Source organism: Microcaecilia unicolor, chromosome 13 (genome assembly GCF_901765095.1).
Source record: "Microcaecilia unicolor chromosome 13, aMicUni1.1, whole genome shotgun sequence".
Classification (NCBI taxonomy): domain Eukaryota; kingdom Metazoa; phylum Chordata; class Amphibia; order Gymnophiona; family Siphonopidae; genus Microcaecilia; species Microcaecilia unicolor.
In genome coordinates, this window is record NC_044043.1 from 83,979,632 (window position 1) to 84,005,795 (window position 26,164).

Here is a 26,164-nt window from a genome sequence, read left to right on the forward strand (position 1 = left end):
CACCTGCCTTATTCAATAATTTGAACATGCAAATTTGCACTCTAGGTATAGGAGTGTGGTAGCCGTGTTAGTCCACTCTTAAGGTTATCAATAGAAATCAAACAAAATAAAACATGGAAAAGAAAATAAGATGATACCTTTTTTATTGGACATAACTTAATACATTTCTTGATTAGCTTTCGAAGGTTGCCCTTCTTCCTCAGATTGGAAATAAGCAAATGTGCTAGCTGACAGTGTATATAAGTGAAAACATTCAAGCATTACTATGACAGTAAAATAGATACCATTGGAGATTCTACATGGAATGTTGCTACTATTGGAGATTCTACATGGAATGTTGCTATTCCACTAGCAACATTCCATGTAGAAGGCTGTGCTGGCTTCTGTTTCTGTGAGTCTGACGTCCTGCACGTACGTGCAGGACGTCAGACTCACAGAAGCAGAAGCCTGCGCGGCCACATTAGTGATCCGCAAGGGCCGACTTCTACATGGAATGTTGCTAGTGGAATAGCAACATTCCATGTAGAATCTATAGAAATCAAACAAAATAAAACATGGAAAAGAAAATAAGATGATACCTTTTTTATTGGACATAACTTAATACATTTCTTGATTAGCTTTCGAAGGTTGCCCTTCTTCCTCAGATCGGAAATAAGCAAATGTGCTAGCTGACAGTGTATATAAGTGAAAACATTCAAGCATTACTATGACAGTAAAATAGATACCATTGGAGATTCTACATGGAATGTTGCTACTATTGGAGATTCTACATGGAATGTTGCTATTCCACTAGCAACATTCCATGTAGAAGGCTGCGCAGGCTTCTGTTTCTGTGAGTCTGACGTCCTGCACGTACAGTACGTGCAGGACGTCAGACTCACAGAAGCAGAAGCCTGCGCGGCCACATTGGTGATCCGCAAGGGCCGACTTGTACATGGAATGTTGCTAGTGGAATAGCAACATTCCATGTAGAATCTACAGAAATCAAACAAAATGAAACATGGAAAAGAAAATAAGATGATACCTTTTTTATTGGACATAACTTAATACATTTCTTGATTAGCTTTTGAAGGTTGCCCTTCTTCTTCAGATCGGAAATAAGCAAATGTGCTAGCTGACAGTGTATATAAGTGAAAACATTCAAGCATTACTATGACAGACTGACAGGGTGGGAGGATGGGGGTGGGTAGGAGGTATGCATGGGGACATCAAAGCATATCATTGATATTCTAACAGGATGGGTGTGGATAATTGAGGGGTGGGGTGATCAACAGAGAAATACAGCTTTATGGTTTATAATGGGCTAGGAACCCCAGATCCTTGTTAAGTCCTTTCTGTTGGGTGTTAAAATATTCAATCATTCTGACTTCAAAGGTCTTACGTTCTTGTAAGGTTTTAAAGTTACCTTTCAGGATTCTCACTGTGAAGTCACTGGTACAGTGTTCTGGTCCTGTAAAATGTTGACCAACAGGCGTGGGAACCCTACTGGCACCAGTATTGTTCATGTGATGTCTATGTAAATTGAATCTTGTCTTAAGCATCTGGCCTGTTTCTCCAATATAGCATCCTTCGTTACATTTTTTACACTGAATGATATATACCACATTGGAAGATGAGCAACTGAAAGATCCCTTTATGTTGAATATCTTTCCTTTGTGGATGACTGTGGGGTCCTGTGAAATATTTTGGCATAGTTTGCAACTGGATAAATTACAGGGAAGTGTGCCCTTCTGCTCCTTTTCAGTCTGTGATGGAAGTTTACTTCTGATTAGCTTGTGTTTTAAGTTGGGTGGCTGTCGGAAGGCCAGTACTGGTGGGGATGGGAATATCTCTTTACACTCTAGGTATAAATTTGGCATGCATGTTTATAGAATCCGGGGGCTAAGGTAAAATTATGTATAATCATACCTGATAATTTTCTTTCCATTAATCATAGCTGATCAATCCATAGACTGGTGGGTTGTGTCCATCTACCAGCAGGTGGAGATAGAGAGCAAACTTTTGCCTCCCTATATGTGGTCATGTGCTGCCGGAAACTCCTCAGTATGTCGATATCAAAGCTCCATCCGCAGGACTCAGCACTTAGAGAATTACACCCACGAAGGGACACTCTGCCCAGCTCACCACCGCCGAAACGGGGGAGGGGAATTAACCCAGCTCATCCCCACACAAGTGGGGGAGGGGAATCCGTCCAGCTCATCCCCGCGGAGCAGGGGAGGGACACCACACCCGCCGATGCGGGGGGATCTGGCTTATCCTGCAACCGCAAACCGCGGGAGGAGCTGACTGACCCTAACACCGCCAAAGCGGGAGGGGTACAAAGCTGCCCTACAGCCGCACGAAGCGGGAGGGAGTGCCGGCAGAATTTATGTCTCAATCCAGCCCCGTAAAACGGGGGGGAGAGGAATGCAGCAGCTCACTGTAACACAAACTCGTCTCAACTCTTGAAGAATCCAAGTGAAAAAACTTGAACACGAAGTCTTTCTGAAGTAACTGAAGACTACACTTGAACCTGAAATGCAACCAGAATAAAAACAGTACAGATATCTGGGAGGGGCTATGGATTGATCAGCTATGATTAATGGAAAGAAAATTATCAGGTATGATTATACATAATTTTACCTTCCATATCATCAAGCTGATCAATCCATAGACTGGTGGGATGTACCGAAGCAGTACTCACCCAGGGCGGGACATTGAAATCCCTGACCGCAACACTGAAGCTCCAAACCGGGCCTCCGCCCGAGCAGCCACAGTCAAGCGGTAATGCTTGGAGAATGTATGGGCCGAAGCCCAAGTTGCCGCCTTGCATATCTCTGCCAAGGAGACGGAACCGGCCTCTGCCATCGAGGCCGCCTGAGCTCTCGTGGAGTGAGCCTTCAGCTGGATAGGCGGCACCTTCCTTGCGGCCACATAAGCCGCTGCAATGGCTTCCTTGACCCATCTTGCCACTGTAGGCTTAGCAGCCTGCAGACCCTTACGAGGACCTGCAAACAGGACAAACAGATGATCCGATTTCCGGAAATCATTGGTCACTTCCAAGTATCTGATGATGACTCGCCTCACATCCAGATATTTAAGAGCAGAGTACTCCTCTGGGTAGTCCTCCCTACGAAAGGAAGGGAGACAGAGCTGCTGATTCACATGGAAGCGAGAAACAATCTGGGCAGAAAGGAAGGCACTGTGCGAATAGTCACTCCTGCCTCAGTGAACTGCAGAAAAGGCTCTCGACATGAGAGCGCCTGGAGCTCGGAAACTCTTCTGGTTGAAGTGATAGCCACCAAAAAGACTGCTTTCCACGTCAGGTCTTTCAGAGATGCCCTTGACAAGGGTTCAAAAGGCGGCTTCTGCAACGCTCTTAGCACCAGGTTGAGATTCCACGCAGGCACCACTGAGTGCAGAGGAGGGCGCAGGTGATTAACTCCCTTGAGAAAGCGCACCACATCTGGCTGCGAAGCCAGGGAAGCACCCTTCAGGCGGCCCCTGAAGCAAGCCAGAGCCGCTACCTGGACTTTAAGGGAACTGAGCGACAGGCCTTTCTCCAGACCTTCTTGCAGGAACGCCAACACTGAAGAAATTGGAGCAGTGAAGGGAGGAAAGTGAGCCTGCTTCACACCACGCTGCAAAGATACGCCAAACCCTGGCGTAAGCAGTAGAAGTAGAGTGCTTCCTCGCTCTTAGCATAGTGGCGATGACCTTGTCTGAGAAGCCCTTCTTCCTCAGACGCTGCCGCTCAATAGCCAGGCCGTAAGACCAAAGGGGGAGGGATCCTCCATCACCACGGGACCCTGATGTAACAGGCCCTGCTCCACTGACAGCCGCAGAGGATCGTCGACTGAGAGCCTGATCAAGTCCGCATACCAGGGACGTCTGGGCCAATCCGGACCCACCCGGATTACCCTGCCGGGATGCTTTGCCACCCGGTCTAGCACCCTGCCCAACATGGGCCAGGGCGGGAACACATAGAGGAGCTCTTGTGTCGGCCACTGTTGGAGAAGAGCATCTACTCCCAGGGATCGAGGGTCCCGTCCTCTGCTGAAAAAGCGCGGCACTTGGCAATTGGCCGATGACGCCATCAGAACTAGGCTCGGCTGGCCCCAGCGCTTCGTGATGTCCAAGAACGCCTGAGCAGATAGTTGCCAGTCTCCGGGCTCCAAGGTATGGCGACTGAGAAAGACCGCCTTGACATTCATGACTCCGGCAATGTGGGCCGCTGAAAGCTGCTCCAGGTTCGCTTCCGCCCACTGGCAAAGATTCATAGCCTCCTTGGCTAGAGGGGCGCTCTTGGTACCTCCCTGGCGGTTGACATAGACCACAGCCGTGGCATTGTCTGACAGGACCCGTACAGGCTTCAACACCAGTACCGGGATGAACTCCAAAAGCGCCAACCGAATGGCTCTGAGTTCCAGGAGGTTGATAGACCACTTTGCCTCTGCAGGAGACCAGAGCCCCTGCGCTGTCCTTCCCAAGTAGTGGGCTCTCCAGCCCGACAAAGAGGCGTCCGTCATGACGACAATCCACTCTGGGGTCACCAGAGGCATTCCCGCAGACAACTTGTCTGTCTGCATCCACCAGCTCAGCGCCTTGCGCACTGCTGGGTCCAAGGGAAGGCGCACAGCATAATCCTCCGACATCGGAGTCCAGCGCCGCAGCAAAGATTGTTGAAGTGGTCTCCTATGAGCCCTGGCCCAGGGCACTACTTCCATCATGGCCGTCATAGAGCCCAACAGCTGCACATAGTCCCAATCCCGAGGATGAGAGGCTACTAGGAACTGGTCCACTTGAGCCTGAAGTTTGACAATTCGATTGTCTGGCAGGAACACTCTGCCCACTTGGGTGTCGAATCGAACTCCCAGGTATTCCAGGGACTGAGTCGGGCGCAGCTGGCTCTTCTCCCAGTTGATGATCCATCCCAGGGAGCTCAAAAGAGCAACTACCCGGTTCACAGCTTGCCGCACTCTGCATAAGAGGGGGCTCGGATCAACCAGTCGTCCAGATAAGGATGGACTTGTACCCCTTCCTTTCGTAGGAAGGCCGCGATGACCACCATTACTTTGGAAAAGGTCCGCGGAGCAGTAGCCAACCCGAATGGGAGGGCTCTGAACTGGAAGTGTCGTCCCAGGACTGCAAAACGCAGAAAGCGTTGAAGAGGAGGCCAGATGGGAATATGCAGGTACGCTTCCTTGATGCCCAAGGATGCCAGGAACTCTCTTGCCTTCACTGCCGCTATAACAGAGCGGAGAGTCTCCATGCGAGAGTGCCGCACTTTCAAGGCCCGATTGACCCCTTGAGGTCGAGGATAGGCCGGACAGAACCTCCTTTCTTTGGTACCACAAAGTAAATGGAGTAACGTCCCTTGCCAAGCTGACTTTCTGGCACCGGAACGACCGCGCCCAGGCGGATCAGATTGTCCAAGGTCTGCTGCACTGCCACAGCTTTGACCGGAGACTTGCAGGGAGAGAGTACGAACCCGCTTTTAAGGGTCGGCAGAACTCTAGCTTGTAGCCGTCTCTGATGACTTCCAGCACCCACGCGTCTGAAGTTATTGTGGTCCACTCGCCCAGAAACGAGGACAGCCGTCCTCCAATCTGCACTGGGGCGTGGACCAAGGCCCCGTCATCGGGTACGAGACCCTGGGGGAGGACCGGAGGGAGCACCTCCGGGACGGCGGTCTCTGCGAAAAGAATGCTGCTTGGGGGAGTTTTAAATTCCTCTTGAAGGAAGAAGGGGCAGAGGAGCCCGCTTGCCCGGGCGGTACCGACGGGCTTCCTGCAACCGTCCTCTGAAGGTACCGGGACGAGTACTAGCCCGAGCCCTGACCTCTGGTAATTTCTTGCCCTTAGACGTGCCGAGATCGGTCACGATTTTGTCCAGCTCGACCCCAAGAGCAGCTTGCCTTTAAAAGGCAATCTAGCCAGGCGGGATTTAGAGGCGTGGTCAGCAGACCAATGTTTCAGCCAAAGCCACCGCCGCGCAGAGACTGTCTGAGCCATGCCTTTAGCTGAGGCTCTCAAGACATCATACAGCAAGTCTGCCAAATAGGCTAAGCCCGATTCCAGGGCCGGCCAATCAGCCCTCAAGGAATGATCCGAGGGGGAAGCCCGCTGCACCATAGTCAGGCACGCCCTGGCCACATAGGAACCGCAAACCGAGGCCTGCAACCTTAAAGCAGTCGCCTCAAAGGACGACCTTAAGGCCGCCTCCAATCTTCTGTCTTGGGCGTCCTTTAGGGCCGTGCCACCTTCCACCGGCAAAGCCGTTTTCTTAGTCACCGCAGTGATTAAAGAATCCACGGTAGGCCACAGATAGGCCTCACGTTCACTTTCAGGCAAAGGATAGAGGCGGGACATAGCCCTAGCCACTTTGAGGCTCGCTTCCGGGACATCCCATTGAGCCGAAATTAAGGTGTGCATGGCATCATGCACGTGGAAGGTTTTAGGCGGGCGCTTCGTCCCCAGCATAATGGCAGAGCCAACAGGGGCTGAGGGAGAGACGTCCTCCGGAGAGGAAATCTTCAAAGTGTCCATGGCCTGTAACAACAGGTTGGGCAAATCCTCTGGGCTAAAAAAGCCGCGCTGCAGAGGGGTCATCCGCTCCATCCGAGCGGGGATCTATCTCCTCCAAGGAATCCGCAAAGGACCGTTGGGAGACCTCAGACACGCTGCCCTCATCTACATCGGAGGAGACAAAGTCCTCCAAGGCCTGGGAATCAACCCGAGGGCGTTTACCTCTGGGAACCTCAACCTCTTTACCAGACGAGGGAGCAGGGGCAGCGTTTTGCATGAGGAAGGCCTGATGCAGCAGCAAAACAAACTCGGGGGAGAAACCCCCAGACTGTGCACTTCCGCAGCCTGGGCCACAGCCCTAGACGCACCCTCAACCGGCGCTCGCAAGAGCGGGGGAGAGACATGCTGCGCATCCAAAATGGCGTCTGGCGCGACACTCCGCAAAGGAGCCGCGCGGGAAGAACGGCGCTTAACTTTAGCCGCTTTTGTGCCGTCGCCCAAATTAAGGGCGTTCATGGCATTAATGTCTCCAACCTCAAGGGCGGCCCACGAAGAAGCCGTCCGAGCCGCGTGGCCGGCCAAGATGGCGGAGGCGAGGAGCGGGGGAAGGGCGCTTATGGCGGGAAAAACCGCCACGCCGGAGGAAGGACCGGGACATTCATCGGTCACTAAACTGTCACCCATCAAGGGCGAATCAGGCTGTAAAACCCCCGCATCCCCTTTAGAAGCGCTCCAGCGATCCGGGGAGCGACCCTTTGCGCCCTCGCCCTCCGACGCCATATGCCACGAGGAGAAGAATCGGGGAACCCCCTGCCCGCTATAAAAAGGTAAAATTACCTGCTTGCCGCTCCGAGCTGTAACGAACTGGTGTCCCAGTGAGTAGCTGCAATGAACGTTTAAATAAACGTCGAAATAAACGCCTTTAAAGACGTTTGAAATTTTTTTTTTTTTTAACGGTGCCAGCGGGAGGGGGGAGAAAAGGAGGGACCTGGCACCACCAGGTTTGCACTTGCTCAAAAGAGCCCTCAACCCCAGGCCTCAACAAAACCTAAGGATTAGGCTTGGAGGCCTAGCCAGAGCTGCTGCTGTGTGTGACCACCACCTGCTGAGATAGAGAACATACTGAGGAGTTTCCGGCAGCACAGGGTTGCCAGGTGGAAAATTTTTTTCCAGCCCGCTGGAGCCCAAAAAACAGCCCAAAAACCGCCCAAACACAAACCCCGCCCCTGACACCCCCACCCCCGCGTCATCACCCCCGCCCCCGCCGTAATCAACCCCGCCCCCGCCGTCACCGGCCCCGCCTCCCACGTCATCGGCCCCGCCTCCCCGTCATCGGCCCCGCCTCTCACGTCATCGGCCCCGCCTCCCCGTCATCGGCCCCGCCTCTCACGTCATCGGCCCCGCCTCCCCGTCATCGGCCCCGCCTCCCACGTCATCGGCCCCGCCTCCCACATCACTAACCCCGCCCAAAACGTCATTAACCCCACCCAAAAACGTCATTAACCCCGCCCCCCCGCGGCCGAAAAAACCGCCCGAAGCACAAAAACCAGCCCAAAAAACCGCAACCCGCCGCGGGCAAAAATTTCCCGCGGCGGGTCGCGGAAAACCGCCCAATTGGGCGGTAAAACCGCCCACCTGGCAACACTGCGGCAGCACATGACCACATATAGGGAGGCAAAAGTTTGCTCTCTATCTCCACCTGCTGGTAGATGGACACAACCCACCAGTCTATGGATTGATCAGCTTGATGATATGGAATGGCTAGTTGGACAAAGTGATATGAGGTTCATTCAGGTCACAGCAGAGTGAGCCTAACTGCTCACTGCTATTAGCTATCTGAGTTAGCCTCTCCATCGCAGTGTTGCAGTCCTTCCTAGCTATATTTGGATTTTAAATCATGTTGCCTAGCAGCTTTGTATGGTACCTTATCCCCAACTCAATGACTGCTTGCAATGAAATTGAAGGAAGTGATGTAATTGTTTTCCACAGTGATCAAGCTGTTTAAACCAGAGTTAAGTAAAAATCAAGCAATAACTAGCCAAATAGTAGTAATCTGTTCATTAAATCTATGCTTCCAACTATTTCTATTGCTATACTTGATGACCACAAAGTCAGACTTATGATGCTCTTTCTTAACTTCTACATACTCTGAAAAATAAAATCATTACACATACCTTTCACCCATCCCATGGTATTAATCACAAGAGGTGCCTCTCTCTTACAGAAACACAAGATGTATTTCACAGTCTCAATGTATCTCTCCAAGTCATGTTCGCAGGAGGCTTCCCCATAATAAACCATTTTATGAGGCTCTCTTTGGTGCATAAAAGGTGGACCTGAAAATGAAACAAGACCCACAGAAATGACAACTCCAGTCATACTTCCAGCAAAAACACAGTAACAAAATTCAAGTATGGCAAGCATGGAAGATCCCTAGTTGCAAGGAAGCGAAAGACCAAAAATCAATGAGGGTCTAAGGCACTACAACAGGGAGCAATTTGGGTAGACTTCTTATCTACTATCCTATTCTATCTCCAAGTCACAACACACACACACGTAACAAAAAAAAGCTCTAAGAATGTAAGAAAAGCCAAGTGGGGGTCAGACCAAGGTCCACTAAGCATATCATCCTGCATCCAACAGTGATCAGTCCCAGGTCACAAGTATTCGGGAGATTCCAAAATTTGATCATTGTCGGAGATAAGCAATGGCTCTTCCAAGACTAATATATTTTTAAACACTTTTCCTCCAAGAACTTGTCCAAACCTCTTTTGAGCCCTATGTTCACCACTGATTCCACTGCTTAAATTATGTGCTGCCAAAAAAAAAAAAAAATGCACACAAAAAATCTTTTGACTATCTATTTTCAATCTGCCGGTCACTAGTTTCAAGGAGTATTCTGTTATTTTTGCGTTGTAAGGTTAAACTATTATTTGGGATTCTGCCAGGTGCTTGTGACCTAGGTTGACCACTGCTGGAAGCAGGATACTGGGCTAGATGGACCCAGTATGGCTATTCTTATATTAACTGTTGCCTATATAACTGGTAGGAGGACATATTCTCGCTCATAGGGAATGGTCTGGAGCAAGACGCTAAAGGAATGGGAATTTTGAACCCTGCAGTTAGAATTTTTCTCCCTATGCGCATCACTTGCGCACGTCTACATTAAATTTCATCTGCAAGATCAGTCTCCTAGTCTCACAAAATCCTTACAATCCTCTGCCATTTTAATGAGGAGCTGCTGTGAGTTCATTAAAGCCAAGTGCTTTATTGTGGAGTCTGCTGTGCGGTTTGACACCTTGGACTTTATCCGGGAGTTGGAGGGTGAAGAGGAGCGGCGGGAGCGAGCTACTCTTATAGTGACATTTGTTTCACGGTTAGATAGAGATTGGATACTGAAGTTATTTTTCAAGTATCGGAAAGAAAAGTTTTTGAATGTTCAAGTACGGATGTATCCTGATGTGACCAAGGTAACGCAGAGGAGGCGACAAGCTTTTCTTAAGCTGCGCCCCACTGTGTTTCACTTGGGGGACCTTTTTTTGGCCAAATTATCCCTGTAAATGTGTGGTGAAGTTGAATTCTGTAAAGTATGTGTTTTTTTAACCTTTGCAGCTGAAAGCGTTCCTGGACTCCAGGGGGGGGGGGGGGGGGGGGGGGGGGGGGTGCTCCTTCTCTGCCACCTGGAACGGAGATTGCATCTACACCTCAGATATAATTGTCTTCCACATCTCCCTTCAGAGTCTCTTTTGTGCTAGAATGTATTATAGTTTATTGTTTTTTTTTTCCCAGAATAGAGGCTTGGTCATTAGCTTCTGTTGTGGACTAATATGGGAGGCGGGAGTGTAAGTTGGGGGTAGTGGTTTCCTGTGTAAAGATGTACTTACTGTTCTCCTAAGTTGTGCAAGAGGTGTTCTTGGTACTGTATATATGAAATGTATAAATAAAGAAATAAAAAAGCCAAGTGCTTTTTTTAAGATCACTTTTTCTTAGTGAGTATGATTATGCGTAGAATGCTATATGAAGTAAATTTGAAGTTTGAATAAATGTAAAGTCAATATACAATAAAACTCTTTTTGTAAAAAATATTTTTGTAAAGTAGTGGGGGGGGGGGGTGGGGGGGGGGGGGGGGGGGGGACATAGAGGTGTCTATGATTGAGGTCGGGACTTGAAATGAGATGGCTCATAAGAGGTCCAATAATCTGTTATTGGTCTAGATTGATATTCTGATACTTTTCTTGTACTTATTTTTAAGATTGATTAAAGAATATGTGAATTCTTCTCTGACATCCACGTTTGTGTTGATCACTTGACATTTTGGTGGGTGATCTTTTTTGATTACCCTGTTTAGTGTATTTTGTGAATAATTTTATGACCTCTGCAAATATAATCCCTGGGAAACCTCTTTCCATATAGAAACTTACCATTCCGTCCTACTAGAGAGTTTCACGTCTTTTAACCAATTTGCAGTGCACAAAAGGGTATTACCTCCTACGCCATGATTCTTCAAATTTCCTATGAGGAAAATGCCTTTTGGAAAGTAGTCAAAAACTCACCAGTACTTGTGTTTATATCACTGCACAAAATGATTAAACTACTTTGTGTTTCTGTTCATCTCTCTGTCTTCCTGTCCTCCTTAACAACCACAAGTGATGGTAAAATGTAACGCAATTAGAATCATGAATATAGGTAAACTTATTTTTACACCGAATGTGTCATTTGTTAAGGGTTTTAATCTCGTGCATGGGATGGGGGAACATGCTTGACAGAATAGGCCCAATGAGCCTTCCACTTTCTTATGAAATGGTCAGTTTTAGTCTCATGAGACATTCGAATGTTTGACATTTTTGAGATAAGCAAATTACAACCTAAAATGACCAATCAGGTGATCAGGAGCCAAAACAGATTAAAAAAAAAATAAAACATACCAAGAAGTGGCTCTGTAATGTTAAAGAATGAGATACAACCAGGTGGTGTAAATTCAGTCTGTCCCAGATCAAATTCCAAATACTCAACGCATGGAATTCTAAAACACAAAACAAAGTCTTAGATAGGTGGCAATTAAACCTAAATTTAAATGTCATGAATATACAGAAATGTGAAAATCCAAGTCTAACCACATGAAAATTAAAAAAAGAACATACCATCAGTTTCTATAATGCTACAAGATAGATACAACAGCACTGCACAGACAGACAAAACAAACAAGCCCTACTTCATGGAACTTACAATCTGGTCCAGACACAGACAAAACAAAGAGATTTAGAAACTTTATCGAAAAGAAAAACAAACACACAAGTGGGAAACTCATGCAGAGTGGCTCACAAAATTGTTTCCAACCCCACTATATGTGGGTCTGTGTACATTTGTGATACCTATAGGTTAATAGCATGGGAGTATGTGCACGTATGTGTGCCTGTATGCATGAGTAGCTTGCGCATTTGTGAATTTATACGTGTGAGGGGTACGTCAAGCTCCATCTCTGGCCGTCTTCAAATCTAAGCTAAAAGCCCACCTTTTTGATGCACCTTTTAACTCTTAACCCTTATTCACTTGTTCAGAACCCTTATTTTATCATCCTCACTTTAATATTCCCTTATCTCTTGTTTGTCCTGTTTGTCTGTCCTAATTAGATTGTAAGCTCTGTCGAGCAGGGACGGTCTCTTCATGTTCAAGTGTACAGCGCTGCGTACGTGTAGTAGCGCTATAGAAATAAGTAGTAGTAGTAGTCTTTGGGATTCCGGAATCTTGCTGCTCTTTGGGATTCCGCACGGAATCTTGCTACTCTTTGTCCTTATCCCTTATTTGTCCTGTTTGTCTGTCCTAATTAGATTGTAAGCTCTGTCGAGCAGGGACTGTCTCTTCATGTTCAAGTGTACAGCGCTGCATACGTGTAGTAGCGCTATAGAAATAAGTAGTAGTAGTAGTCTTTGGGATTCCGGAATCTTGCTGCTCTTTGGGATTCCGCACGGAATCTTGCTACTCTTTGTCCTTATCCCTTATTTGTCCTGTTTGTCTGTCCTAATTAGATTGTAAGCTCTGTCGAGCAGGGACTGTCTCTTCATGTTCAAGTGTACAGCGCTGCGTATGTCTAGTAGCGCTATAGAAATGATAAGTAGTAGTAGAAGGGAAGCTGGGAGCAGCAAGACAGTTACAGGGGGTAAGGGCTGGGGAACAAGGGTGAGTCAATTTGAAAGGAGGAATTACCCCACTGCTGATGTTACAGCTTTGTAACAGAAATATATACGAAATGTAACTGCTCCTATAGAAATGAACGGGTCCATTTTTGGAAGGGTGGGGGAACTTATTTCTCTGGATCTTTCAGTCCATCTGGCCCATTTTCAACTTGATGCGTCTTTTCATCTGTTTTTTTTTTCCCCTATTGCCAAAGTTTCACCCCATTCCATTTAATTTTCAGACAGTTACCTTGCACCTAGGGATGACCAACCTCGGCCCTCGCCAGGTTGGGTTTTCAGGATGTATGCACAAGATCTCTTTGCATACAATGGAGACAGTGCATGCAAACAGATCTCATGCATATTCATTGAGGAAATCCTGAAAACCTGACTGGATTGCAGTTCTCGAGGACAGAGGGTGGACAACCCTGCCCTAGACAGACATTTCTCAATCCCTTCTGTATAAAACTATTGTTGAGTTGGAAAGAATAAGCCAAAAAATAAAAAGGCATAAGGGAAAACCAGTTTTAGGATTTAAAAGTGACCTCAAAGAGACAGATTTTTAGGCAGGACTTGACTACAGCCAAAGGAGGGGAAATGATACACCAAATCAGGACTGCAGTAGAAAACACTTTACATCAGGCTGGACTGAATGCCAAGTTAATGAAGTAAGTTTAAAAGTAGGGGGTGATCGGGAGAGGTAATGACGAGTTGTGAAATCAACACAGTTTCAAGATAAACTTTCTACTTTTCAAGGCACTGCTTACCCACTTAATAATTACAGTACATTTCAGCCAAATGGCTAAAAACACAGGCAAAATAAAAAAGGGAAAAAGCTATTTCAGTGTGCTTATGATAAAGGGGATCAAATGTCTTGCATCAATATTAATTACAGACAACATAGCTCTCTCAGTGTTAAACTGTACACTAACGAGCTCCATAAAACCTGGTAATTAAAAAAAAAAAAAAAAAAAAAGATACGGTGATCTGATCGCCCCTCCTTAATTTGAGCCTGCAAAAAGGTGGGAAAATACAACAAATAAATAAAATTTAGCTTGTGAAAAGCTTGTAAGTATTTCATCAGATGCCCTACGGAAAAGTCAAGGACAGCCGGGACCACGAGTACTTCAGTAACCAAAAACTCTGCAGAGGAGAAGTCTCTGCCACAAGTCATATGAAAGGACTGCAAAGTAAAATTCCTGCCTCCTGCATGGTGTCATGCCCCTTTTACCCATGCAGGGTGAGGGTAATTCAGTCCCCAATTTCACTCGGGTAAAATCTTTGAAAATGGTCTTCCCCAGACGTAATTGCTTAAGAATAACTAAAGGAATACTAAAAATCCACAAAATGGGAGGGAGGGAGGTATAGTTGTAATTGGGAGTGGTTGTGTTTGTTTTGATTAACCCAGGGGGGGGGGGGGGGGGAGGTGCAAGGGTCCCCCGATTCCACCATTGATTATATTTTATCTCTGATGTGAATACGAAAAGAGATCATTGAAAATCAAAATCTTTATAGGTTGTAAGTTCCACCAGTAGAATGTTTTGTTGTGGATGTACAAACTCACTGGAACATATTTTGTACCATCTTTCATTTCATAAAATTGTGCTGAAAAAAAGAAATCCACCAAGACACCCTAAAATCTATGTATTCAAAAGTTTAGAGCAAGACCTACCATCTCATTTAGGGCCCTGTTTACTAAGCCGCATTATAGGCTCGTTAGCATCTTTAACGCATATTAACCATGTACACATGTTAATTGTGTACGTGCCTATAATATCCCTATAGGCGCCTAAGCGGTTAACATACGGTTTAACTGTAGGCACGTTAAAAATGTTGACACGCCTAAGTAAACAAGGCCCTTAGTAACAATTGCAAAAAATGAATATGATTTTGATTAGTTTTTCTAAGGATGATAAATTTAGAATTGTACTCACTGATTTAGCAATACATTAATAAGATGTCTATTAAATGTTGACTTTCCAACGTTCTTTGGTCCACATACTAAGATCACAGGACAACCATCATTCTCCTCTAAAAGAAACAAAAAAGTTTAATGTGGTTTTTGTAAAGAGGTGTGGTAGCCGTGTTAGTCCACTCTTAAAGGTTATCAATAGAAATCAAACAAAATAAAACATGGAAAAGAAAATAAGATGATACCTTTTTTATTGGACATAACTTAATACATTTCTTGATTAGCTTTCCAAGGTTGCCCTTCTTCGTCAGATCGGAAATAAGCAAATGTGCTAGCTGACAGTGTATATAAGTGAAAACATTCAAGCATTACTTTGACAGTCTGACAGAGTGGGAGGGTGGTTCTTGCAAATTTTCAAACCAATGTTTTTAAGTCCATGACAATTCATCTGTCCTTTGTACAAAGGCTCCCTTTTGTTTATAAGAAATTATTCTGCTATTCATACTCACAGAAGCAGAAGCCTGCACGGCCACATTGGTGATCTGCAAGGGCCGACTTCTACATGGAATGTTGCTAGTGGATAGCAACATTCCATGTAGAATCTCAAATAGTAGCAACAGTGGAGGAGTGGCCTAGTGGTTAGGGTGGTGGACTTTGGTCCTAAGGAACTGAGTTCGATTCCCATTTCAGGCACAGGTAGCTCCTTGTGACTCTGGGCAAGTCACTTAACCCTCCATTGCCTGCCGCATTGAGCCTGCCATGAGTGGGAAAGCGCGGGGTACAAATGTAATAAAAAAAAAAAAAAAGTTAGCTGTGAATGAAGGCTCATGGGACTATATTCCTAGCAGAAGTAGGATCTGAGATAGAATCCTAGGGGAAAAAAAAAAAGGAAATTTACCTAACCAAAAAAAAAAAGTGTTTGTGACATCAATTTATACTGGGAAGGTGGCCCTGGGGCAGAAAGCACACATGCAAGCAGCTCACTACAGAACAAAAATCTCCAAATATCATGCTTGCTAAAGTCCAAAAGCAACAGACTTCCAAAGAAAGTTCTTCTCTTGCTCTAGTACTACCCATATTTTTAATGATTATTGAATAACACATGACACGGTACAAGAGACTCCCTCCTGCGGTCTTCAAAAAGTGTGATATTTTTCCGTGGCTTTTTTCTGTGTTTTAAATACTACCTTACCAATAAGAATAAAAATAATTAGTAAGCTTCAACCATGAATTCCTAAAGATAGCACTGGGGAAATGTCAACCACCTCATCAGTAAGGAACAGAGATAGTGGGACAGAAATTTTCCCTGGCCTGATCTGGGGAAAGGAGAAAGTTTCCCTGTAGAGCACCATCTAGTGTCCAGAGAAGAAATGCAACAGATTAATGTCAAATCCTTTATACTAATAAACAACCTCCAACCATAGAAAGAAACAACATTTATGACAAGGAACTAACCAGAGCTCTAGAGTTAAAAAATAGCAGTGGGGGGCGGGAGGAAGGAAGGGAACCAAAATGCAAAGAAAAACCCCTCTAGGGTATGTAAACCATCAGAACAGCAATATGCTTTTTATTGCAAACCATGAAGAAATGGAAGACATCAAAATTTCATAAACAAACACAGACCAACAATTTAGGCCTGTACCGCTTTGTTCATGCAGCAGTTTATAGTCATGTATTGCAATTTAAAAACAACTGAACCCCACAGAACCTGTAGCCTGGTTCTTAACAGGGAGTGGTGTAGTGGTTAAAGCACTGGTCTTGACATCCTGAGGTGCCCAAATCCCACTGCTGTTCCTTGTGATCTTGGGTAAGTCACTTAACCCTCCTTTGCCTCAGGTACAAACAGACCCCCCAGGGACAGAGAAATACCCAGTTTACCTGAATATAACTCACCTAGAGCTACTACTGAAAAAGGTGTGAGAAATATCCAAATAAATAGAGATCAACATAATACACTCAGTGTATCTATATAAATAATTCTCACCTCCAACGTTCTGAAGCTCACTGTGTGGTAGGGAAACACTGAAGCCCTGTACTGTCGGTAGGCTAGGCTGTCAGCACCACTCACTCACTCACACTCATAGACCCGCCCTCAGCCACGTCCCATCCAGACATAATTCACAACCCCAACGTTCTAATGAAGCCTCCCAAGTCCCAACGTTCTAAATTTATGGTGGTGTAGATCGAAATTTGCCCATGAGTGTTTGCCCCGCCCTAGCATCAAACGTGATGACGTCGAGGGCGGAGCAATGGCACTCAACAAATTGCATCACTCCGCCCTCGACGTCATCACGTTTGACGCGAGGGCATGGCAGACATTGAGCTACACCACTAAGAGCCAGCCCCCTCAGTCCTATATCAGCTCACACCCCCCCAAAGTCAATGCCCTCACCCCTACAACCCCCCCCCCCAAGTTACCACCACTACCACCTTCCACCCCCCCCCCCCCCGAGGTCGCAACACCCACTGTTCCACCCTCCCCTCCCCCCACAGTCGTCCCAGCCACTGCTCCCCCTCCCCCCCAAACAGGTTGCCACCGCTAACCCTCCCCGTCCTACACCAGCTCAGCGCCGGTACCCCCCCCCCCCCCCGTCCGATACAAAAAAAAAAACAAACCCTGCAAAAATGCTTTTAAAAAGGAAGCGGAGCACCGCAGGCAGCCATCGGCTGTCAGCTGTGCATCCGCTCCTCCTCTCACCTCTGACGTCGCTGCGCAGTACGCTCCTCCGGGGTTCTTCTCCAGGGGCAGTGACGTCAAAGGTGAGAAGAGGAGCGGATGCACAGCTGACAGCCGATGGCTGCCTGCGGTGCCCCGCTTCCTTTTTAAAAGCATTTGCGTAGACGGGCTGGCGGCGGGAAGGGGGTCTCCAGAGGGTCATGACGCGGGGGGGGGGGGTCAGGAACTCCAGGGGGGGGTGGGGGTGGAAATCGGAGGGAGGAACACAGGGAGGTGGGGTCTAGAACTCGGAGCGGGAGGGAGGGGTCTGGAACTGGGGGAGGAGGGGACCTTGCTAGCGCCAGTTTCATTTCTGCCTGAAACAGGCCTTTTCTACTAGTATTTACATAACAGTACTTCATGCAATTCTTTTGCCATTTTTTTTTCTGGGGATGCAGGGAATTTCTGAAGAGGGGGAAAAATGTGGCCGATCATTTTTGACGGCTGGAGTCAATGTACAAAAGGAACAACTGTTATGTTGACCGTTTTGTTAGCATGCTGTGGATTTCTCAAAAAAAAAAAGGGACCTGAATATTAAAAAAAAAAAAAAAAATTCAATCTGCTCAATAAATACATCTCAAGAAACTCTAGCTTCACTAATACACCACCACCTCTCACACAGAGATCCTACTCTACACACCCTTGCTTACAAATGAGGTTCATTACCATCATAGTGCGAGCAAAAATACCCCATCTGGAGACACTCCCTGAGACAAACCATTTTAGCTCTGCTGCATGACAACTAAGCTGTCATTGTGTACTGCCACTGAACATTACACTATCAAGTTCAATATCTGTTTCAGCTGGCAGTTCCTCCTGCTACCTTGCGCCTAATGGTTAGGGTGGTGGACTTTGGTCCTGGGGAACTGAGGAACTGAGTTCGATTCCCACTTCAGGCACAGGCAACTCCTTGTGATTCTGGGCAAGTCACTTAACCCTCCATTGCCCCATGTAAGCCGCATTGAGCCTGCCATGAGTGGGAAAGCGCAGGGTACAAATGTAACAAAAATAAAATAGATACTATTGGAGATTCTACATGGAATGTTGCTACTATTGGAGATTCTACATGGAATGTTGCTATTCCACTAGCAACATTCCATGTAGAAGGCTGCACAGGCTTCTGTTTCTGTGAGTCTGACGTCCTGCACATACGTGCAGGACATCAGACTCACAGAAGCAGAAGCCTGCGCGGCCACATTGGTGATCTGCAAGGGCCGACTTCTACATGGAATGTAGCTAGTGGAATAGCAACATTCCATGTAGAATCTCAAATAGTAGCAACAGTGGAGGAGTGGCCTAGTGGTTAGGGTGGTGGGACTTTGTCCTGGGGGAACTGAGTGAACTGAGTTTGATTCCCACTTCAGGCACAGGCAGCTCCTTGTGACTCTGGGCAAGTCACTTAACCCTCCATTGCCCCATGTAAGCTGCACTGAGTGGGAAAGCGCGGGGTACAAATGTAACAAAACAAAAAACCCAGAATCAGAGACTAAAATCCACAACTGTCCAGGGATTCTCCCCTTATTTCATAGCCCTTCCCAACTTATCTTAGATTTTTAGGTGTCAGGATTCCTTCCACACCCCTACAATCGCAGGCCCTAAATCCAGTCACTGAATGTTACCACTGTGCGATTATGATTCCTCACCTCCCTGAGAGGAAGTGAACACTGAATCCACAGCGTCCCCAGCCAACCCAGGAAGCCGACGACTTGCTGATTATTCTGCTTTGTGCTACATGATTAACCCAAGCAACTCACCAACACAGGCTCGAACCAATTCTTCTGTAGCTAACTGGCTGCTTTCTGACATGACATGGCCGCGTTCTCCGTTAAGCAGCTCGATGCCAATAGCAGTTAGAGCAGGCTCGCTTGGTTTTATGCAAAAACGCCTTTCTTTCTGTATAAAAGGAAATATATTTGTAGTGGAAATGAATCAACTACAACAAATAACATTTTTATTCATTATAAAGTGACACATTTTACTTAGTGTGCTATACTGGAAAATATGGAAACTTTTCACTTCGTCCTTAACCACTGTGGCAGTCATCCATGTTAGCATTCATTGTTTAAAAGTACTATTTTATACTCTTAACTGAAAGGAAACAACTTGAAAATTGCTAAAATCTAACACGTTTTCCTCTGCACAAACTGGTTTAACCAGGGAAGAGAAAGCAAAGGAAGGCTAGGAAAAACCTGGCTAAACTAGATCAGGCAGTAACCATAAATATTACCACAAAGGTCTCACGTTAAATTTGAAGCTACCGCAGGGTAAAGTCCTGGGGTAACTGCAATGTTACCATGGTTTAGTAAAAGGGCCCCTTATGTTTTTAGGGGTTTTATTTTTACATCAAATGATGTACTGGTTTGAAGAGTTGATGTTATCCTTTATGTGCGTTTATTATTAGCGTTATTTAATGTTTGTTCTTAGTTTATGAAACACTAACTCTGATGCAAGCTGATGGTGAAACATGGCCACATTGGGTATTGACCTTATTTTTATGACCGTTGTGGTACTATTTCTCGTCCCTGCCTGGGCAGTTCTATATTACTTAGCCTATTGCTAACTGAGACCAGGTTCTTTTATTAGCTCAATAGGGCAGCTGCACCTTAGCCCAATGGCAGAGTCCCTCATTTGAAGCCAGAAGGTTGCACATTCAAAACCATAGGAAATCCCCAGCTCGTAGCACTGCACAGTACACAGCAAACAAAGAGCCTCCATACTTAGTTATAATCATATTAAAACAGGAAAGCCAAATATCCAGGCTCGTGTTCCACACCTATTTACTGATTCTCCAGCTTTCTAAGACTTCATCAATTCCTTCAACTCCTCGGAAAACCAGGAGGCCCATTTATTCACTCTTAACGAGTATCTGTTTCATTGGTGTTTTGGATTCCACTGCAGTTTCATGGTCTACTCCCAAATAGCACTTATCCTCCGCAGATCCCCTTCCATTCCTCCCAATCTAAATAATTCTAGTTGTTCTCAAATCTCAGTACCATCCTTCTAAAACATTTTAATTTGTAAAACAACCTAATTACAAAATCAAACAAAACTACCTGGATTAACCAAGGATAGCAAACCTTGGAAGCAGCATATATCATTTTTCGATCTGCAGATTCCTAAAAAGGAAGGGGAAGTTTTCCACCTCTATTTTTTTTTAAAGAAAAATGCCTGATAGAAACAATTTGTAGAATTATAATAGCTTTTATCTTAGATCACTGCATGATACACTGGAGTTGAGAGCCTGCTTCTGGAATAAGGGATACCCTTCTTCAGTAATAAAAAAAAGCTTACAGATCTGCAAGATATGCAAATCATTAGTTATTTTTAACTACTTCTATACATGATTCTTCCAAATAAGTTTGTGTTACCGTATTCAAATCAAGTGTTTACCATAAAAAATTATTCAGAAATATTGGCATGAATTGGAAGTACATGAAGTGTTCCAACATCAACCACATTTTGCCTTGCAAAAGAATTTGCCTGACATTTTAATGAAACCAAGTCATTTAAAAAGGGACATTACAAACTTGGGTATGATTATGCTATATAATTGACTGTTTTCAAACCTCCAACTCTGTCATGTATTCACAAGTCTCAAAAATATACAGACTAAATCCTGTTTACTAAGCCACACGGCAACGATGACACAGCCCAAAGTGAATGTGATGCGTCGGCATTGGAGCACTGCCAGCTAGCTCTAGCAGGGCTTAGTAAACAGAGGGTTAATTCTGCAGGGGTCATTTAGGAAATTTTATGTCCCTGTCCTTTTTATGACTTGTATTTCCTATATAAATTAAATTCAAATTAAGTGTTGCTCAGCATTACCAAGGAAAGTACAGCTCCGTTAACATCCCACTGGCAGCTAAAACCTCGTGTTCTAATTTGTGATTTTTTTTTTATAATTAACTGTTTTCTGATATTTCAAAATTTCTGCTGCGCTTTGGCAAACAATATCTCCGCAAGGTTTAAGTTTGGAAAATGAATAGCAAGGTTGTTTTGTTGGTTTTAATAAAGAAAAGCAATGCTTACTGAACACGTGCTGGCGTTTTTGTGACAAAGTGTTGTAGCTCCATTAAGTTTAAATTTATTCTATATTGACGAAAGAATGCAATACATTATTGATCCCCAGCGTATGTAGTGATTTTGTTTGTTTTTGTTTTTTTTTGGGGGGGGGGGGGGGTTGTTAGTATTTTTTTTTTAATACTTTCTTTGTGAAGCTTCCCAAAAGAAACTCTTTTGAGATTAAGTCACCAGCCAGCATAAAGCAGAATAGAAGTATGCAGCCCCTCATTACCTCTCTACCCTCATCTCCCCTTACGTTCCCGCCCGAAACCTCCGCTCACAGAACAAATCCCTCCTCTCAGTACCCTTCTCCACCACCGCCAACTCCAGGCTCCGCCCATTCTGCCTCGCCTCACCCTATATGCTTGGAATAAACTTCTTGAGCCCCTACGCCAAGCCCCCCCTCCCTGCCCATCTTCAAGTCTTTGCTTAAAGCCCATCTCTTCAATGCTGCTGTCGGCACCTAACCTCTATACCTTTCAGGAAATCTAGACTGCCCCAATTTGATGACTCCTACTTGACTAACTGTACATTTGTCCTTTAGATTGTAAGCTCTTTGAGCAGGGACTGTCCTTCTATGTTGAATTGTACAGCGCTGCGTAACCCTAGTAGCGCTTTAGAAATGTCAAATAGTAGTAGTAGTAGGTTATGAACTAGGTGGTGCTGTAAGCAATACGAAACCATCACAGCAAAACTTTCAGAAACTTTTTTCTGAGTAGGTTTTTTTTTTCTTTCATTGCTGTTAGTACAGCTTTTGTTGGTCATATTTTTGTAGAGATTTTATGAAAAGGAAAATATCTTTGAAGGAAATATAAAAGGAAATAATGACATTTTGTTAACCTGTTTCAATATTTTATGGACTTCAGTTTTGAGCACTCTGTTCCTTGATTTTTGTATTGATGATTGAGACATTTGATATTGGACGCAGTAGTATAATCAATTCAGAGGATTCTTAAAATGACTGTAGTTCTGGATTTATGCAATTATTTATTTTGTGGCATATTGTTTGCATATATTCCAGACACTTTACTAATGTTCTTTGAAAATTAAATTTTAAAGTGCAATATATTTTAGGAACCAAAATATGGATGAGTACCTGTTTGGTAGTGAAGAGACTTGCGTAGTCTTGATGACTAAGAATGAAATCGCTGACTGTATCATTCAGACAGGTCAAGAGGATGATGGAACATGCAGGTGAGAAATTCTTCATCAGGGTACGTCTGCTGGCTGCAACATAATACCTATTACTTTTCAGAAACTATGCAAACAGTACAGAATTAGACCAGATTCATTTGGTAATTAAAAAAAACAAACCTCCAAAACATTCAGGATCTGAACAATACGGCTGGCAGTTTTTAGCACTGCTTATTAAATCAGCCCATAAGAGGTTTTATTCTTGTAAATTTGTCTCTTTTCATATAAAAACAAAAATATACCATAGAAGTAACAGCAACGAAAGACATTACACACTACAAAGACAGCACTGATAAAATTTATGCCACTTGTGAGAAGGTATGAGGCTGTCCTATACGGTGTAGGCCACTAGAGGGCGCTAGAAGAAGATGGAGGTCACTAGGACCGGGGAGAGCCCTGGGAGGTCCACAGGTGCAGGTGGTTATGAGCTGGGTCCTGGGTAGCTAATTAACCACTTTATACCCCACCTAAGTGTGAAGAACTGTGTGTTCAAAGAGGGACTGTGTGTCCAAGAAGAAAAGACTGTGGCCCAGATGCACTAAACATTTTTCATCGTTAAATGAGCCCTTAAGGAAGAATTTCCTATCCTTTCCATGCACTAAAGCCTATTTTTCGACGGTAGTAGCAGCTAACGAAACTGGAATGCAAATGAGAAACTACCATTGAAAATGTAGACAATTCAGAATGCACTAACCATACCGACGATAGCAACGATTCACTTACCACCAGAAATTTAACGTCAGCTCAGACCTGTCGTTAAAGCCTGAGCTGTCATCTCCCCACTGCCCCCTGCATGATGAAAAACCAAATTGCTGGCATGTTTTAAAAGAAAAGTGGCTCCCTGCTTCCCTGTGCCTAAAATAAAAAGGAAACTGCTCCCCGCTTGCTCCGTTTGTGAAATAAAAGCTTTTAAAAATGAAACCTTTGCAGTTGCTGGGCTCCCCCTCCTTCCTGTGTCTCTCTTCTTTATTCGGCATGCTCGCCTCCTGCCCTCCTCCACCTCCGTGCCCCGCCCCCCGATTCGTCCCCGCCGCTCCCCCCCCCCCACCGGACCCCCCCTCCACCATAATGGCCGGTGCAGCGCCTCTCACCTATGTTTGAAGGCGCTGCACAGGATGGATCAGGCTATTCTTCAGCTCTTCTGTCCTCCTCCGATGTTTCCTTTTTCTTCCTGTGTCCGCCCTCCTCTGACGTCAGTTATCTACGTAGATAACTGACGTCAGAGGAGGGCGGACACAGGAAGAAAAAAGCATGCTTTGCGCATGCTTTACGAGCCGATTACCGACGGGGATTAGTGCATCGTTCTTTCCAATACCGCACCAAACTTTTTGGGGCTGTGTTTTTGGAGCATGCTTCGTTATTTGAGATTCGATAAAGGTTTTTACGTTTCTGATTTTTTTACGTTTGCTTGATGCATCTACCCCTAGGTGTCTAGAACTGTGTGTTCAAAGAGGGACTGTGTGTCCAAAGTTCTGAGAGAAGCAGGCTGCAAAGCCTGGGGTTGAGAGTCCCCAAAGTATTGGTGTAGTACTGAGCCCATGTATCTGGTGTGGGGAGGCTCAGTGTGAAGATCTATGAAAGTATAAAGTGTTAAACTAGAAGAAGTGTGCCCAGGAGCTGGAATAAAGAGTTGCCTGAGAAATATGCAGTTGGTGAGACCTGCTAATTTGCTGAGTGGAAACCAAGGTCACCCTGAGTGAGAAGGGGTAGCACCCTAATCTGCATATGGATTTGCATATTGAGGAACCAGGTCACCCTGAGTGAGAAGGGGATATCACACACTGAATGCTCTTCTTGTGGAATTTGATGAATAAATTTGATCAAAGGGGATGAAGAGATACCCAGCCCTCAATGCTTTCTCTTTTTTTAAATTAAGTTTACTAGTGATAATCAGGGATGAAATATTAACAGGTGTCTGAGTGACAAAAGTTTCCCTCCTTGTTCAGTACACAACAATTTTACAGCTGAAGACTGTGTGGCTTGGCACCAGGCCGGCTGACTGCGATGAAAGGACTCACTACAGATGCAAAAGTCCCTCTTACTCTTGATCCCAGTAAATAATGCACAGAATTGCATTTAGACCAAGAGATGGAAAATGTAAAAAGAAATATGAAAAATGGTTGAAAGAGCAATTTTTGACTGATAACTAGAATGGCTGTTAAATGTGATAAAGGAAACATCTGCAGTCTTACCCACTGGAATAAACTGTTTCAGTATAGCTCTGGCCTCCATCCGCGAGTCCTTTTTCGTTTTTTCAGGATTTTTATGACTCGTTGCTTCAATAGTCAATGCAGAGTGAGTGTGGGGAGAAAATAAACTGTATTCTCCTTGGCCCTGGCTTACGATGAAGCCAGACACTTGCACACACCCATAAAGACAGGTCAACTGGCATTTCCCAGTGAAGGTCAATTTCTGGAACAAAATTTAAAGAAAAAGTGCATTATTCTTCCTTAATAAAATTAGCCAGCCCAAGCATACCCTCGTCAGGTTGTCAGGAAACCCACAACGAATATGAATGAGACTGTAAGAACTACCTCCACTGCAAGCAAAACTAAAGTTATCTCATGCATATTCACCATAGAATCCCGAAAACCTGACTGGCTAAGTGTGTCCCCAGGATTGGATTGAGCACCACTGCTATAAACTATACAACAATATAAACATACCTCTCTCCAGTAATGTAATTTTAAAAACATGAATTACGTGGCAGGCCTGTTGGCTCAGCAACAGTACTAGGAAGGCAGCTTTTACAGCCCCTGGTGACACAGACAGGAAAATTCCATAAAACAGGCACCAACATTTTGCATATACTGGAAAGAACCTGGGTGGGACTCACATTTACACACATATCTTATACAATACCAAGCTGCAGTAGTCTTTGCCCTTCACTCTAGTCAATCAGGTTTTAGACCTTACTGTAGTACTGAGACTATTATGGCGAACCGTAGTAACAGCAGCCGCATTGAATGTATTTTCTTCGGTGAGTTTCACCCCACGCTGGGGCCCAAGATCACCTATCAGGTCAGATGGGCTCTGGCTGCAAGAGTGCTGCTAGAAGCTTGTGTTCTCTTTCCAAGAATACTAGGACTAGGGCGTATGCAATGAAACTACAAAGTAGTAAATTTAAAATGAATCAGAGAAAATATTTCTTCATTCAACGTGTAATTAAACTCTAAAATTCGATGTCACAGATTGTAGTAAAAGTGGTTAGCTTAGCAGGGTTTAAAAATGTTTGGATAACTTCTTACGAGTCCATAAGCCATTATTTGTTTTCCACCGGAGGTGGCTATCACCTCACTGTACTATGTAAGCCACACTGAGCCTGCAAACAGGTGGGGAAATGTGGGGTACAAATGTAACAAATAAATACATAAATTACTACATGAAGGCAGAAGTGGACATTGCTACTGCCTTGCAACACTGGAGAAACATGAGATGAGGGTATCAATGGGCCATTTGGGCACCCCAGTGTATTTTCTGAGAGGGGAAGGGGGTGCAATTGGGCCACCAAGGAAATCTTTAGGGTCAGAGGGGGGAGTCGTGGAGTACAGGGGGGAGGAGTCTGGGGTACAGGAGCTATAGGCGACCAGGGGCATTTGTG

At 45.2% G+C, this 26,164-nt stretch overlaps 1 protein-coding gene across 1 annotated transcript in view; it reads right to left on the reverse strand.

The window, feature by feature from the left end:
- Positions 1–26,164, reverse strand: part of NOL9 (nucleolar protein 9) — a 40,521-nt gene that overhangs the window by 11,891 nt on the left and 2,466 nt on the right. The window contains exons 2-7 of the mRNA XM_030185739.1: positions 24,756–24,975; positions 22,466–22,596; positions 19,062–19,200; positions 14,614–14,710; positions 11,432–11,529; positions 8,681–8,842 (exon numbers count right to left, since the gene is read on the reverse strand). Of these exons, the coding sequence (XP_030041599.1) occupies positions 8,681–8,842; positions 11,432–11,529; positions 14,614–14,710; positions 19,062–19,200; positions 22,466–22,596; positions 24,756–24,975 (847 nt within the window). The remainder of the gene's footprint in view (positions 1–8,680; positions 8,843–11,431; positions 11,530–14,613; positions 14,711–19,061; positions 19,201–22,465; positions 22,597–24,755; positions 24,976–26,164) is intronic.